At 40.2% G+C, this 16,675-nt stretch overlaps 2 protein-coding genes across 2 annotated transcripts; one reads left to right on the forward strand and one right to left on the reverse strand.

The window, feature by feature from the left end:
• Positions 1–510: 510 nt before the first annotated feature.
• dusp11 (dual specificity phosphatase 11 (RNA/RNP complex 1-interacting)) lies at positions 511–8,208 on the reverse strand. The gene is made up of 9 exons (XM_046066992.1): positions 7,875–8,208; positions 7,046–7,121; positions 6,813–6,944; positions 6,617–6,740; positions 5,538–5,598; positions 5,419–5,465; positions 5,259–5,334; positions 5,037–5,156; positions 511–2,633 (listed from the first exon to the last, which is right to left on the reverse strand). Exons 1-9 carry the CDS (start codon positions 7,910–7,912, stop codon positions 2,213–2,215), a joined length of 1,095 nt encoding a protein of 364 aa, XP_045922948.1. The 5' UTR covers positions 7,913–8,208; the 3' UTR covers positions 511–2,212.
• A 3,319-nt stretch (positions 8,209–11,527) lies between these two features.
• LOC123981800 (caspase-3-like) lies at positions 11,528–15,594 on the forward strand. Its single transcript, XM_046066997.1, has 4 exons — positions 11,528–12,248; positions 12,864–13,027; positions 13,215–13,341; positions 14,939–15,594. Exons 1-4 carry the CDS (start codon positions 12,032–12,034, stop codon positions 15,190–15,192), a joined length of 762 nt encoding a protein of 253 aa, XP_045922953.1. The 5' UTR covers positions 11,528–12,031; the 3' UTR covers positions 15,193–15,594.
• The last annotated feature ends 1,081 nt before the right edge of the window (positions 15,595–16,675 follow it).

Below are 16,675 nucleotides of genomic sequence, written 5' to 3' on the forward strand. Positions count from 1 at the left end.
TTTTTACTCACCGTTATACCATTTTACTGCTTTACTGTCATTATTTCAATTTATTCTTCACTTGTTTAATAATAAAGACTGACTTGATTCCAAAGAAACCTCCTACTGATCCTTTGCTGGCCCCGGAGATTCCTCCTTTTACTTATAACTCACTGCTATACTTTTTTAATGATAAATTTATTGTCACAAACACCTCCTAGTTAATTCATTCAAGTTGTATTACTTAATAAAGTCTTTAAATCAATGAAAAACACACACAATGGAAGGATGTACGCAACCCTCTTATCAGTTACATACAGACATATTTCCGGTTGGGGCGGGACAGGATGCACCCCCTCTTATCAGTTACATACAGACATCCGGTGTGGGGGCGGGACCGGAAATAGCTGTCAAAAATGAGTTTGATGGAATGTATTTGATACTTCTCTCTTACTACTGATCTAAGTCTTCTCAACATCCTTTTTGTATTTTCATTTCCAACATGGTGATGAAATCAGCAGAGACGTCAGAGACGGTTTCCATTTACTTTAATCTCGCTCTACGGGGCCACAGTTAAACCAGGTCACACCTGACCGAAAGTCCACATGGTAGAAAACAAAAACACACAACATGTCTATTAAAACAGTCTGACACCAGCGGCAGGGTGACGCACACACACAAGTTCAACTCCTGGTAGTGAAATCCCCAGTTTAGCCACTCCAACAAACACTGTGGGTGGGAAGCCGGTGAGGGATCATATCCTTGTCAATGAGTAGCCACCAGTTTGTAGAGTTTAGGGCTCCAACAACTGATTATTTTCATTATAGATTAATATGCCAAAGAACGAGTGACAGTTTTCCACCGTCTTTTGTTTGAAAAAAGTATTAAAATGATTATCAAAATAGTTGCAGATTATTTTTCTGTCAATCGACTGATCGTTTCACCCCTTGATGGGCCGCCTGTAGAGCTGAAACGATTAGTCAATCAGCAGAAAATGATCAGTTACAACGAACAATCAATTATTAAAAGTCAATTTCAAAACACAAGTCTAAATTTCACTGGTTCCACATGCCATTCTGTTTTTTTTTTTTTTTTAATGGTACATTTGAACGCCTCATCTCTTGTTCCGGGAAACTGTGATGAACATTTTCAGATGTTTTATAGATCAGGCAACTAATCGCTTAATCGAGAAAATAACATCCAGATTAATCAACAGTAAAAATATTCGTTAGTTGAAGCCCTAACTGTGGGGCGTTCAAATCATGCTACAAAATGTATACTTGAAATATAAAGCAGGGAAACGTGTCAACAGTTCTTCTCCTCAGCACAGAGGGATCAACATTCGACTGACTTAATGAAAAAGGCACGTTGACGTCTCAACTGTCTGCCGTACTTCTTGGCTCGTTAGCTTCAGCTGGACACTAGATTTATCTACATGATGCTTAAATATGTGTCTGACACATTTAAATATCCTAAATCTGACACGCTTTATTTTTCACAAACTACTCGATCCAAATACTGAAGGTCCAGATTCAAAAATATTACGTCCATAAGCTTAAATTACTGATCTGATAAGAATGAAAGATTAAGTGGAGGATGTCAGATCAGCGAGAGAGAGAGAAGATGTCTCACTCTGTTGGGAGATGTTGGAACTACAGAAACACTCCGGTTGTCTAGAGTGGAGCTTCTTCTCTCACAGAGGATCTTTGGTCGAGTTCAGACACAAACTTAATTTACTTTTGTTCCGTCGAACTAACATTAATATGCGACAGCTGATCTCTAAATAACTTCCTCACGAGCTGTTTGATCCAAACACCGAAGCTAGTTTAACGTGAGAAACTGAAGCGAGATCAGCTAGAGAGAGAAGACGTCTCACTCTGTGAAACACACAACCAGACAACAGCCAATTTTTATTTTAGCTCGTCATCAAGAAACTCACGAAACGAAAGTTATTGCGGGCGGCGTTTGTTTTAACCGGTGAAAGCGACGTCGGCGCCGGCTTAAACTGAGTAACTGCTACGGGAATCTGTTGTACGCTGATCTTTACTGATTTGTTACCATCTGAGACTTTTCATTTTCTCAAATCAGTTTTCAGATTCAAAAAAAAAAAAGATGAATTTAATGTATAATTTCACTCCGTCAGGCCCATAAAGAAGCGTGTTATGATCGGCCGTCATCACGCCGCGGCTGGAGAGTATTTCAGTGTCCTGGTTTCTGTCAAACGCAGGTCAGACTAGTAGTTGTCATAAGTGTCGGCTCTGTTTCTGTGTGAATATCTGTGTTGATGTCTCATTTTGGGACCGGCCCACTCATCCTCAGGTCCGTCTCGGAGGCCGTTGGACTCATTGGTCCAGCGTGGGGAGTAGCGGGGGAGGGGAGGAGGAGGAGCAGCTCTCCTTCTGTCCTCCTGCCAGCGAGAAGATGGATTCCAGTCCCGCTCTGCTGGAGGATGTCTGGACCTGCTCTCCTCTGAGCGGTGGGGTCTCCTCCACTGACTGTCAGGATGAGGGGGCGTCCATCGATGCGGGGAGTAAGGGGCTCCCGTGGGAGGGTAGAAAGGAGGTGGGGGCAACAATGGCGGACTGGGAAGAATGCCGTCGTGTGGATGGTGATGTCGATGTGAGCGAGGGTTTTCTTCTCTTGGAGGGAAAGACCTGCGGGAGGAAAAACAGAGCGACAGGATGTAAGAATAATTTAGTGAGTGGGTCAACCGCTTTGGTCCAGACTGAAACATCTCAGCAGCTGTTGGGTTGAGATGAAATGTAGACTTTCATGTTCCCCTCAGGATGAACTGTAATAACTTTAGTCATCTAGCACCATCATCAGGTCAACATGTCGATGTGTCCAACACTTTGGTTTATAACCTGCAGAATCAGTGTTTCCCATTAATTAACGAGACCACGGCGGCCCGCCACAGTCTAATTTGTTCCGCCATAGTTTTAAAATAAACCGGCTGAGGCTGTGAAGTCTTCATGTTACGCCGCACGAGAACCACATACAATATTATTTATCAAACTGGGTCGGAATGGATGGATTTAGCGCGAGGAGGAAACACATGTGACAACGTCCAGTTTTCAAAATAAGGCGTCTGTACAGGATGGAAATAAGATTAACTGGATTATATTCACAGAAAGTATAAAACATATTACATAATCTATTAAAATAAAAATAAATAAAATGTTAGGGAAATTACTAATTCTATTTTTGAATTTTTGGAAAAACAATAAATAAATTTGTTGACTTTTGATGCTATTTCATCACCATTTATAGCTCTACAATGGGTTTATGATCAAATAGTTTATTAGAGCACAACTTTGTTTACTGTCTAGTCTCTTAAAATCCTGTGGTAAACACTGAGAACTGAACTGACATTCAGCCTCAGTTGTGCACTGTGTTTAAAGGGTTCTTGAAACACTTTAACAACTTTTTAAGATCTTTTACGACGTCAACACATATAATTTACCTTTTACGACTTCAACACATATAATTTAAGACCCAAAAGTGTCTATTTTGTTGATAGAAGACAGATGCGAGGAAGCTCTTATAATGAACAAAGCTGTATTTGGCAGCAGAGCCGGTATTACAGTATTTTTACCACAGGTAAATGACACAGGCTGTTTACACATTACAGCAGCTACTTGGGCGGATATATGCACCGGTCGCAGTATTGTGAAAATAAAATCCTGACAGCGCAGACATGTCTGCACAGTGTTGTACATAGACGAGCTCAAACAGCACCGATCATTGAACGTGTTCTTGGTGAACTGATTGTGTCCGTTTGTGAACGTGAACTCGTGCGATGCTGTTCTTAAACTCAATATAAACTATTAAAACAACAGAAAGGAAAACAGGGAAACAAAGCCAGGCGGGACTTTCCGGGCAGAGATGACACGGAGGTAAACAGGTTAATCAAATGTTTTATGGTGGGCCACTGTGAGCGACGATCTTCCCCACCAGCATTAAACGCACCTTCTGCAAATTTAGTACATGCAGCAAACTTAGGGGAAATTTAAGACACCTTATTTCCCTTTATTTAATTTAAGACTTCTTAAGGAGCCGCTGGAAACCCGGGTTTACTGCTCATTAAATTCTGTTAGCATGCTAACACGCTAGTTCACTAATTCATCCCGATGTGAAGGAGTTAGATTGATAATATGGACATGAGGGTCTACTATTAAGTTGATTTGATTTTGATTTATTGTGGTTGTATTTTAAATCAGTGACTTCCTGGAGTCTTGTTGTCACCACGAGGTTGCCAGGAATTCAGACTCCCTTGCCAAGAAACTGTCACATCCGCGTTTTTGCACTTAATCGAGATATAACAGGTTAATCAGTGAGTTTTAAAGGTAGGTGCTTCTGTTCCCTTTAGATAGAGCAGGGCTGTCTTTGTGCTAAGCTACATATTTACTGTACCATCTGGGTCATCAGTTCTCCAGGTGTTTGGTCATAAGTGATGGACATTAGGTGATTAGGCGATAGTCTAACGTGAGAAGCAGGGGCGGGGTTTAAAAACCGCGCCGTCGAATCGGACACATTCTACCTGCGTGAGCTTAAAACAACGACTGATCTCGCGGCATTTAAAAATAAAAAATACTTGTTCTAACTTAGTGCAGCAGGAGAAAAGCTCCCGCGAGGCTTCAGTGTCATGTGACATGGTGAAGTTTTGCAGCGCCGGCGAAAGTCGGACAGGATTTCTAGCCAGCATGCCTTATTTTAAGTCCAGCACGCATCACATTAAGCCAACGCCGCATGAAGTCAAACGCACCCGTTGATGACCTGATGATGGCGCTAGATGGAAAGTCAGAGGATCAGTAAAGTTACTACAGTTCATCCTGAGGGGAACATGAAGGTCTTGGGTCAGTCAGGCTCTGACTCTCCTAAAGGCTTCTCACTATTTTCATCTTTTTATTTATTAATTACGACTGTGTGGAGGTTCAAAGGCTTTTTACCCACCAGCACAGCAGAATGAAATTCGAGCTCCTGTTCTTTTTAAACGTGCTATACAAATAAGACGGTCACATTTTTGTTTAAGCTGTCCTCTGATTGGCTGTCCCTACCTGTGGTACCAGGGGTCATTAAAGTGCGGTCGTCTCTCGTCTCTGCCGTCAGAGTCTAACGGCCGATGTGTAGCGCGGCCTCTCATTGGCTCCTGCTCAGACTCCTCCATCCCCTCGTTACTGTTTAAAAAGGTCACAAGGCGCAGACCAATAAACATCCTGCGCAGTCCAATCAATCCACAGCAGACAGTTGTGTTTTAGTATGAAATATGTCTGAAGTACCTCCTCTTCGGTCCACACCGTAGATCTTCTAGGTAGTTCTGTCTTTCTATCGCATGGCCCCGCGAGGAGTTGAACACTGAGAACAAAAGGACATTAAACTTTTCATTCAGGAACGAGCCCGACGCACCTTCAAACAGGAGACTAAAACGTCAGTACTCACACTCTACAGCCTCTTTAGGATCCATCCCATCGACATCGATCAGATACCTGCGGGTCAGACACAGCTGTTAAACACTATCCACGTTCAAACTACCACTGTGGGGTTCAAACTGCACACACCTGCAGATCAGATAGCCGGTGCGATTCAGACCGTGGGTACAGTGGACTCCGATCAGCTTGTCTGGAAAAGAAAAGGCAGTTAATGTGTGTCAGGTGCATCCGACGTCAGATGCTGTGGCTGATTTAGTTCATCAGTCACACACAGTGTTGTACTCTCACTTCAAGGAGATATAAAAAGGAGTTCTGTGTGAAACCAGGTTCAGTAGAAACCAGGAGTTTCTCTAAATGTCTCTCTCCTGCAGCAAATAGTTCCTGTAAATAACCGACACTAATCCCTTTTTTCTGTGTGTCGACCTGAAACAAGACTTCAGCTGCTTGTGGTCTCGTGCTATTTACCAGACACATGAAGTGTTCGGGGTACAGCGGCTGAAAAAAGGTGTAAAATGTGATAAAGCTGCTGCTCCTCTAGAAAGTTACTTATTGTAAAAACATGTTTCCTTAATAGAGCTGTTGTTTTTGTTATATCAGCACAGAGAGTTCTCTCCTCTGCTGCTTTATCTTTTGATTGATGCATCGTTTTGTGAGAATTATTAACTGTAAAGTACTTTAAAGCAGCCCCTGTATACGGTTCCTACAGGCAGACTGCATGTAGCCAGAAAGACCAAACTGAGGGCAAAAAAGCCTTCTAGACTCTCTGCTCGTTAAGCTTTTTGCTCACGATGCGATCGAAGGGAACGCAGGCGAGTGTTTCACATTAACGGGACTCCAGGCAAACGCCGTCATTAAGCCGTCGCTCTGCAGTTACACCGCCAGGTTGGCGGAGGGGTTCCACTGTGCTGAGTTTCTTCTTCTTTGTTGGTGCAGGCTACCACAAACGGTGGCCACTGAGACTGAGCGGATCACGTTGGAGGTATGGCTGGAAATGCGTAGGAGAAAATGTGATGCCACAAAGACGACCAATCACAGTTCTTGCGGCCTGCGTCACAGTTTTCGGGGAGCCAGGATAGATTTGATGCTGAAGTATAAATTGCCCTTAGGCTTAGCGAGAGAGAGAGGGGGCGTGTCCTCCCCACTGCGAGTGGAAATAACACCTTTAAATAACCGAATAACGGCCTCGTTCTAGCAGCAGCGTTTCTCACCGTTATCTGCGTTGTCTCGTAGAAACTTGCGTACGACACGTTTGAAGCGGAGGATCGTATCGTCGCTGGGAACCTCATGACCAGCTGTGAAGATCTTCACAAACAGCAGCGACTCCGGTAAGTCCTGCACACAGGAAACAGAGTTTATATCACTTTAAATATGATGTAATGTAATAAAATGTGTGTGTGTGTTTACCTGTAGGTTGTAGTAGCGCGTGGTGAAGGTCAGGTCAACGATCAAACCCAGGTCTAAGTTTTCTTTGTTCAAAGTGTCCCGCAGCTCCCAGGGACCAAAGACATCAGAACACGGGAGCTGGCGGTTCAAAGACTAGAGAAAGCACACCGATGGTCATCAGCAGCTGTAAACTCGCTGCTCACTCACAAACACGACTGCAAAAGAAAGATTTAAACAATTAAACTTCCTGTTACCTGTTTCAGCGGCACTTTGAAGGCAATGAAACGCGTCCCGTGAAGTCTTTTCCCAACAGCTTTGTAGTCCAGCCACCTGTAGGGAAGGAAAAACAAAACAACCAGTGAGCCTCACTTGTTCCTTCATCCCCATAAACACGCTGTAGTTTATTCTGACTCACAAATACTCACTAGAGCACACGTGGATTCATCCGCCGCTGAAAATAGTCCCCAACAGATGCTCTACTTCCTGCTGTTTGTCTGATAGAAACTACAGCGAGCAGCTGTTTGAGGCGCCTTTTTAAACATTTTATCTGTGAGGACTTTTTAAAAGATTTTACGTCTTCAGGTGAAAGAGGAGCTGTTTGGTTTCTGGAAGAGCAAACCAAGACAGGCCAATCACTGGTTTTAGCTGACAGATCTGTAGGTACGGTGGATCAGCAACATCAAGTGCTGCCATATTTGTGTTTATTTTTACACATTAAAATGTGCCAAACACAAATCTTCATCACAAGTGTTTATGTGTCGATGTTAAATAAATTTTGATAGGGTATCAGTATCGATTGAGCTCTCTAGTTTCCGGGGCCTTTCAACAATGTGGTCAGACAACAAAATACAACAGCAACAGGATGTAATGCTGAAAATAACATCCTCGTCATTTAATGGTTATTTAACTACTTTAAAAAGGGTGAAACAGTCAGTTTAATGCCTCCTCTACATTTTCCCAGTCTGAATATTAAACTTCAGACCAACTATCAGCCTGGAGATAAAGAGGAGTTTAGTGCTTAGCTATACAAAAAGAAAGTTAGCTCAACATTACAGATGAGAGGTGTGGCTTTGTGTTGCTCACCTGTCCGGTATCCCGTTTTTCTTCTGGTATCGAGACATTTCCAACTTGTTCCTCTACCGTTGCCCGTTTTTACCAGAACTACCCTGAAAAGAGCTGAAAGTTACCACGTGTAGCTTCAGCCCGCAGCTAGCATGCTTCTAGGTTCAAACTGGTGTTTCTGTGATCGTCTGCTTCTCTGTAAACTCCGGCCGGACGCACAGAAACAGTCTCTGAATCTTTCAGCAAACTATCTGAGCGCCGGTTTCCATGTTGATCACGACTGAAGACAGTCAGCCTGCTGCTGCTGCTGCTTCACACCGGCTGTCTGCGGAGTACAGCCGGCTGCAGTCGCGTGCGGATGACGCAACCACACCAGTGGAAGTCACGTGACTTCCCCCCCCCCGCTTCGTTTAGCCACGTGATAGAAAAATCCACTAGATGTCGCAACAACAACAACAACAACAATAATAATCTTTATTTTCTAAAAACATGTTACAAAGTGTTTCACACGTGACAGAAGGTGAAAACAAGACAACAGTTAAAATAAAGTTTCAAAAAATGCAAAATAATTGCTGCAAAATATGTCTGACAACCAGTGGAACCTCAGACTGACAAATAATTGTACAGATTTTCAAATTATTATTATTTTGATCGTTTGATATTTTAGTAATTGTTTTGTTTTTACATTTGATTTCTTTATTTTTTTGTCTATTAATATAAACACACACATACGTTACTGTTTCATTTATTTATTTTATTTTTATTTTTTATATATATTTTTTAACACACACACACACACGCTTACTGTTTTATTTATTTATTTTATTTTTAATATATTTTTATTTTTTAACACACACACACACACAGACACACACTTACTATTTTATTTATTTATTTTATTTTTAATATATTTTTATTTTTTAACCCACTCACAGACACACGCTTACTGTTTTATTTATTTGTTTTATTTATAATATTTTTGTATTTTTTAACACACACACAGACACACGCTTACTATTTTATTTATTTATTTTATTTTTAATATATTTTTATTTTTTAACCCACACACAGACACACGCTTACTATTTTATTTATTTATTTTATTTATATTATTTTTGTATTTTTTAACACACACACAGACACACACACACACACGCTTACTGTGTTATTTATTTATTTTATTTTTAATATATTTTTATTTTTTAACACACACACAAACACACACGCTTACTATTTTATTTATTTACAATATTTTTGTATTTTTTAACACACACCGACACACGCTTACTGTTTTGTTTATTTATTTTATTTTTAATATATTTTTATTTTTTAACACACACACACACACACAAGCACACACGCTTACTATTTTATTTATTTATCTTATTTATAATATTTTTGTATTTTTTAACACACACCGACACACGCTTACTGTTTTGTTTATTTATTTTATTTTTAATATATTTTTTATAACACACACACACTTACTGTTTTATTTATTTATTTTATTTTAACTTTTAATATTTCTTTTTTTTTAAACACAAACACACATACACTTTGATTACTTTACGCTTTAATTGTTTAATGAAATGTATGGGGCTGATTGTTCTTATGTTGTGTATATATGATGCTTTGGCAATGTTGTTATTACATTCATGCCAATAAACGTAATTTAATAATAACAGCAAACGCTTTGTCCCCTTTGGTTTTCAGTCGAGAGTCTGGAACAAACAAAAGACCTCCGCCCGAGGATCTCAAGGTACGAGCTGGTGCATATGGGACTAAAAGGTCAGAGATATAGCAGGGCTTTAAAAGTAATTAAAGTCGATTCTAAAATATAGTGGGAGCCAGTGTGTGAGATCATATTTCTTTGTTCTGGTTAAAAGGCGAGATGACACATTCAACTGTACTCTAATCACAATGAAACTTTACAAGCTTCAACAGAAATAGAAGCTTTTATTTAATTACAATTTTTCTGTTTAAAAAAGATTTGCATATCATGTAAATCCACTTTCCAACACATTAATAAGAGCAGGTGGATTTTGGGGGGGGGTTATTGTGATACTATACCAAATGGCCAGACATTTACAAAACAGTTTATCAAAAGATATTAATTTTATATATTTATTCAGATTCCCCACATATTCAGAGAGAAAAAAATCCCACACAAAATGAGAATGATAAAAGATTTTTTTAAAAACCTCAGTTAATGTCTTGATATAAGACCTCAGAAACAGTAAAATTCTGATGATCTAACTGCTTTGTTGGGCGAGGGAAATTACTGGGTTTACAGGAAACATGTTGATTTGAGAAAACAGCTGTTAAAGATTAGCTAACCCTCCAGAAACACACTTCCCATCATTACAATGACACATGGACACACCTCTGATGGAAGACATCTGAACTGTGCTCTAGAAAACAAACGTTCGTGACATGGACTCAGTCAGCGTCTCTAATGACTTATTTTGAGCACATCAGAAACTCACAGGTGTGATTGACAGGTTTGATTATGGAGCATGCAGAAGTTCCTGCGTTTAAAGATGCAAATTAAAGTAGACAAAACAGAAAGACGAATGATTCACAAACCAGAAGTGGAAAATTACTGATGTTTTTCTTCACTGCAACCGGTGGGACTTGATTGGTGACGTTGCTTTTCTTGGCAGGGAATATAAAAACTGAACCTTAGGGGTTTATAATTTGTACTTTTTCACAGAAGGTTAAATACAAATCACTGGACTTCTGATTGAACAAAGCTGCGGCTAACTGATTAAGATCCAGCCTTCTGGCAATCTGCAAACATAGAGTCGAGAAAGTTCTTCACACAATTAAAATAAGAGAACAATAAAACTAAAACCTGATACATAATGCACAACAACAAGGACATAAAATCAATGCATACATAAACAATTTATTAAGATGCTGGAGGGACTTAAACAAAACGATAAAACCCTTCAAACAGATCAAAGCCAGACTAAATGTTGTTACCAGCTGGATGAGATTTAGCAAATTTTACTTCTAATTATGGAAATATGTTGAATTAAATATGATTCCCTAAACTCCATCTGTTTTAATTACTTCGGATTGTCACCTGCTGGCTGAATTTTGTGTTTCTCTTTAAAGAAATAAAAATATTCCCACTATAAATTGATGCCTAAAAGGTGTTTAATGCCCAAACTTTTCTAGGTAGGACCCCCGACTTAATGTGTGTCCCCTCCATTGGTGAAGCTAAACCCACGTGCTTTCATTTCAACAACAAAATAACTCTCACATTTTTGATACTTTGAGCACATTTTGTTGAAACACTTCTGCACTTTTACTCAAGAACCATTTTGAATTCAGGACTTTTACTTCTAATTGATTCTTTTTAAACTATGATATTTCTGCTTTTACTCAAGTAAAGGATTTGAGCACTTCTTCCACGAATGGCGTGGACTTCAAAAGACTTTAAACTGAAAGTAAATTGTTGACCTTTAAACAGAAGTCGCGCCACGAGATGTCACGCAATCATCCTCAGCAGATGGAGTTTGCCCTGTTACATTTCCACACTTCAAAAGCTGATCATAAAAACTTTAAAATTAAGTTTAAACTGCGAGGTTAAAGGTGAACTCCATTGTTTTCCACATCTGCGAGGGTTTCCAGGTGTTGGGGAGTTCTGTGAAAGGTATAGTTTAAAGCCTTCATTGTCTCCGGAGGGAGGCTGAGCTCTAGTGCTGCTGCATTTACTGAACTTTCAGCCTTAACTTTGAATCCAACATGGACAAAAAAGTCCTTAAAGCAAACTCCACCTGCTGAAGATGACCACGTGCTTTTGATCTCAGAGATTACCTGATACTGAAGGATACTGATTAAACACTGTGGTGAGACCAGGTTCTTCCCACTGGAAGCCTCCTGAAACTGATCAAGACCACAGTAGACCAGCACTGATTCATCTGGAAAAGCAAACACCTGAAGGGCAACACACCTGAGAGAGTTATGTAACACCATCCTGCATCAGCCTGCAGAGGAAAGTCCATATGTGGTGAGACGGGTGTGACTGGAGGTACGGCTACAACTTTACAGCTGTGCTAGCAGTGACTCCAGGGACACAAAGTTAGAGAGAGACATAACGGACGCCTTGCATCAGACCTTCCACGGATACAGGAAGAAGCAGCTTGATACGTTGAGGTGTTTGGAGAGCTATGCTGCAGCGGAGAGGCCTGCTGGATGGCAGAGGGGAGTGTAACAGGGCAGTGTTGGTGTCTGTGGCAGAGTTTGACCCCGGGGTGAGGCTGGGGAGGAGGCCTGGAGCCGAGAGGGACGCCAAGAGGCTCCACCGGACCCTCAGCAAACTGGGCTTCGAGGTGGACATCCACGCTGACCTCGGCGGAGACGAAATCTACGAGTTGTTTCTGAAAGGTGAGGCACACTCCCATTCAGTTTCTATGGTTTATTAGGATACAAATCTGCCTTTACACATCAGTATACAGATTAAATACCCACATAGGAACACGGACTATCCATTACTGTGCAGAGTACACATGCTTTTACTTTATTTAAACATTTATTGGAGTGATTGTGGAAGGAACTGTCTGATTAAAGCATTTAGATTTCAGATTTATAATCCTTTCTTTTCTGGTGCCACTGATCTTCTTATGCTTTCAGAACGACAAACACATTACGAAACTGCTTCTGTGTATTTACAACCTGGACACACACCCAGATATCAATCAGACTGAAAGTTCACGCGGTGTTTTAGCTGCTTATCACTAATAGATAACGTGATCATTAGGTCGTGTAATCATGTTCCTGTGCAGGCATTTGTTAGAAACTAATAGAACAGGACTGTCTCAGTTAATGTTAACAAAGACAAGAGTCGTGGCACAGAGCCTGAGCCTGATGTTCTGCACGTGCATGCCTGACCTGACACGCACCTCATACCATTCCACGTTTAGTCACGTCTCGACAGTCAATAATGGGCGAGTGAAGTGTGTAATTGATGAGCATGTGTCATGTCATGTGTTTGTGCTGCAGAGAGCCGGCGGCCTGTGAAGGACTGTTTCCTGGGCGTCTTGTCGTCTCACGGGGAGGAGGGCTGCGTGTTCGGAGCTGACGGGAAAGCCGTCCAACTCGCTCGTGTCTTCAGATATTTTGACAGCGAATGTATGGAGAAAAAGGCCAAAGTGTTCCTCATACAGGTGTTCAGGTTCATAAGGTTTCAGCTCACAGTCTTCTGTACACATTTCATCTGACCTCAACTGAAAAGTTGTATATATCGTCATGATCTCAGTCTTACATGAGGTCAGTTTGGGTCACCCTGAGGTCACAAAACCATGCTTGTACTTCAGGATCTCTGTAACTGAGGACTTGTTGCTGTCTCTGCAGGCGTGTCGGGGAGACGGTCTGGATGACGGGGTGGAGGTGGATTCAGCTGGAGACACCGCAGAGTGCAGCTTCTCAGAGTATCTCTCTGTTCCTGTAGATACAGCTGTGATGTACGCCACAGCACCGGGTAAACCCAAGTGCATCCACCAGTTAGAGTCTCTGTGAAACTAATATACCTGCTTGATGACGGCTAACACACTAGCCGGGAACATGTCAGCACTAGTCAGTCAGAGTAGCTCTCTAACATCTCTGGCAGTTTGTTCTCCGTTTCATTTCACTGAATAAAGTGTTAAATGTACAGGTGATAAAATTATCTAAGCTTGCAACCCCTTATTTGCTTAGCCGCTAACAGGACAAAAACACCTTGTTGTGCGATTGACTTCACATTTTCATTTACTCTTTTTTCCCAAAGCGATTTACATTTGAGGAACAACATACAAGAATCAGTTAAGCGTCAATACAGCACGAGATCTACAACTGACAGTACATACTAGTAAGTGTAAGGACCAGATTTGTGAAATGAAAACCGGGGACAGTTTTGGTTTGGTGGTCAGTTGGCCATGTCATTAAAAAATCTAATGATATTATAGATGAAATAAAGAAGGGGGAAAGTTTATATAATCTGTCATATATAGCCCTCGTGAATATAATCATGTCATTTCAGGGCAGAAATATCCTTTCAGTCAATAAGTAGACGCTGCAAAAAACTTTCTGGCAAGTAAAATACGGCATTTTATGTGTTTTTTCTGTCCATTTAAAGGTATTTTTATCTTAATCTTTCTGGCTAACACCTTAAACAGTCTATGATTAACACACTGTTAAAAACGGGGACAGCTCCAGACGGGGATATCTGGCCTACGTCTGCAATAAATACTAGCAAGAGCTCATAGCACATATCGCATCAATACCTCGGGAAAGAAGTAGGAGTTAATGAATACAAGAGAATTGTAGGGGATAGAAGAAGAAGAGCACAGGAAGTGCATGTTAGAGGTTAGAGGTCTGTCACATGACAGCAGCAAACAGCCTCTTTTGTTGAGCAGTTTGTAAGTAAAATAAATGCTGATGTTATTATCAGCGCGATTATTTAAAAAGCTAAGATGGCTTCCTATTAGTTTTTTTTTGTTACTACATTATTATTTAGTTTAAATAAATTGATTTTGTGACCTTTTGCTGTTTTAAACACGAGTGTAACCTGCGGGATCAGAAAACTAGACAAGACCAGTTATAATCCATTATTCCTCTCCAGCTGCTTCGATAATGCCCAAACTGAATGGCTAGATTTACTATTTGAAACATGCCTTTGTGTGATTTATCTGAGAAAAGAGAAACAGTTTAAATAATCCGAAAATAAGGATTTAAAATATCCATGGTCTAGGGAACAGGGGCGCCACCCGGAGGGGGGGGGGGCACGTCCACCCTGATAAAATTGGTGCCTCCCCCCCGGTACCCCTCCCGGCAAGGTGCATATGCATAAAGTGCTATGCTGTTTATATTATATATAAATTTCCAGCGGCCCCATCTGGCCACCCACATGAACATTTCTTGGGCCCACTGCTTGGAAAATCAAAAGTATATTACACACATTCATATATTTAGGGACTGCAGATGTGAATTAGCTTGAAGCTATAATCCAGTGGTAATGTTTATGTTTTATACGCTGACGCTTTTAAATAAATGCATGTATGGATGATGGTTTGAGCTTCTTTCCTCCGTCCTCTCCTCAGGTTACGCAGCTTTCATGCACCAGCTGAGTGGATCCGTCTTCCTCCAGACTTTCTGCACTTTGTTAGAGGAGGAGGGCAATCGCAACCTGGAGCTGACCCGCCTCATGACCCGCCTCGCCCACAGTGTGGCCTACACCTTCCAGGCCAAAGGCCGCGTCCTGGGTGGGAAGAAGGAGATGCCGTGCCTCCTGACCCGACTGACCCGGGAAGTGTTCCCGTTCGCTGAGCCGGGGAAAGACGGCGCCTGTACGTGACTGAACGGATGAATCACCAGGACATGCAGATCGATGAGAGAAGATAAGCTACCAGACTCTGTGAGCAACTGATGTCTGCGGATGGTTTTAGAGAAGAAGAACTGAGAAACCTTATATTTTCTCTTGAAGCTCCAAAGACGTCAAGGAAATGTCTCCTGAAATATTCAATTTAAATGTAAAGCTTTATTTAATACACAGGTGTAAGGAGTAGGAGGAGGCGTATATTCGGAAACTAACAATAAAGAATGAATATATTGTTTTAACTTGAGTAAAGTAAAATATGTCGTACACCACTCTGTTTTATAAAAAGACAACATTTTGAATTTAAACAGTAACATTTACAGTAAATGAGTAAATGTAATGTAAAAGAAAATAGTTTTTAACTAAGCTATCAGGACACTAAACGCATTAAAGTCCGTACTTGTGACTGTAGGCTGCTTTTTTACTTCCTTTTTCATGGTCTGTGTGACGTATTCCTGTCCAATAGCAGAATAGTAACAGCTACTTTGTGCCACGTTTGTTTTATTTGTGACCTGCCAAGGGACTGCAGATGAAAAAATGATCTGGTACAATACATGACATGGTAACGTTTATGTTTAATATTTTAAATCCTTCATTTATAATTGAGATGAATAGAGAAAATCAATTTGTTTTGTTTTGTGCTTGATGATCACATTTTATAAAAACAAGCATTATAGAACAAAAAACAGAGACACAGAAATAAACTTAAAACTGGGTTCAGGAAGCAACCAACATTTCCAAATTTAATTCCATATTTATTTTGTGAGAAGGCTTATAATTAGGGCTAGGGTATTTTATGAATTTTAATTGTGTATTTTATTTATTTTATTTTATTGTATTTTTATAATTGTGTATTTTAATGTGTGTTTCTTATGTGTTTTTTATCCAATTCTGCAAACTTTATGTGTCTCTGTTTTCTGTAAAGTGTACTGGGACCACACAGCTGGTGATTTTACACTTTAAATAAATTTGATTTGACTCTAATGGAACTATACAGATTCTTTTCTCGTTTCTATTAAACAGGTATTAGTCAAACGTTTCAGTAAAAAGGGAAACAAGAACACGGGGCTTTTTGAAATAGATTGTTGTTTTATGGAAAAATAGAAAGAACAGGACATTAAGAGAGTAAAGTAGATTCAAAATAATGTTTCATTGGTCCATGAGAATTTTATCAAAGACATAATTTGCCTTCTTATTTTTAATGTCTTTGATCGTGGTGCTAAAATTATGTAGTAAGTGTCCAAAATGTGGTTTGGAGTGTGGAAAATATTTTTTATCTTTTTACCTCTGCTCATTCCTCAATGTATTTATCCTGAAATTGAATTGTTTGCCCAGTTTTTTTCTTATTATATAATGTTGAACCTTCAACCAAAATATTCCACTGTACATACAGTGGAAAACAAAAACAACTTCCTCCTGTAGTTCACAGAAAGTGTAAGGATATTCAATATAACTTCTAAAT

Source organism: Micropterus dolomieu, linkage group LG13 (genome assembly GCF_021292245.1).
Source record: "Micropterus dolomieu isolate WLL.071019.BEF.003 ecotype Adirondacks linkage group LG13, ASM2129224v1, whole genome shotgun sequence".
Classification (NCBI taxonomy): Eukaryota; Metazoa; Chordata; class Actinopteri; order Centrarchiformes; family Centrarchidae; genus Micropterus; species Micropterus dolomieu.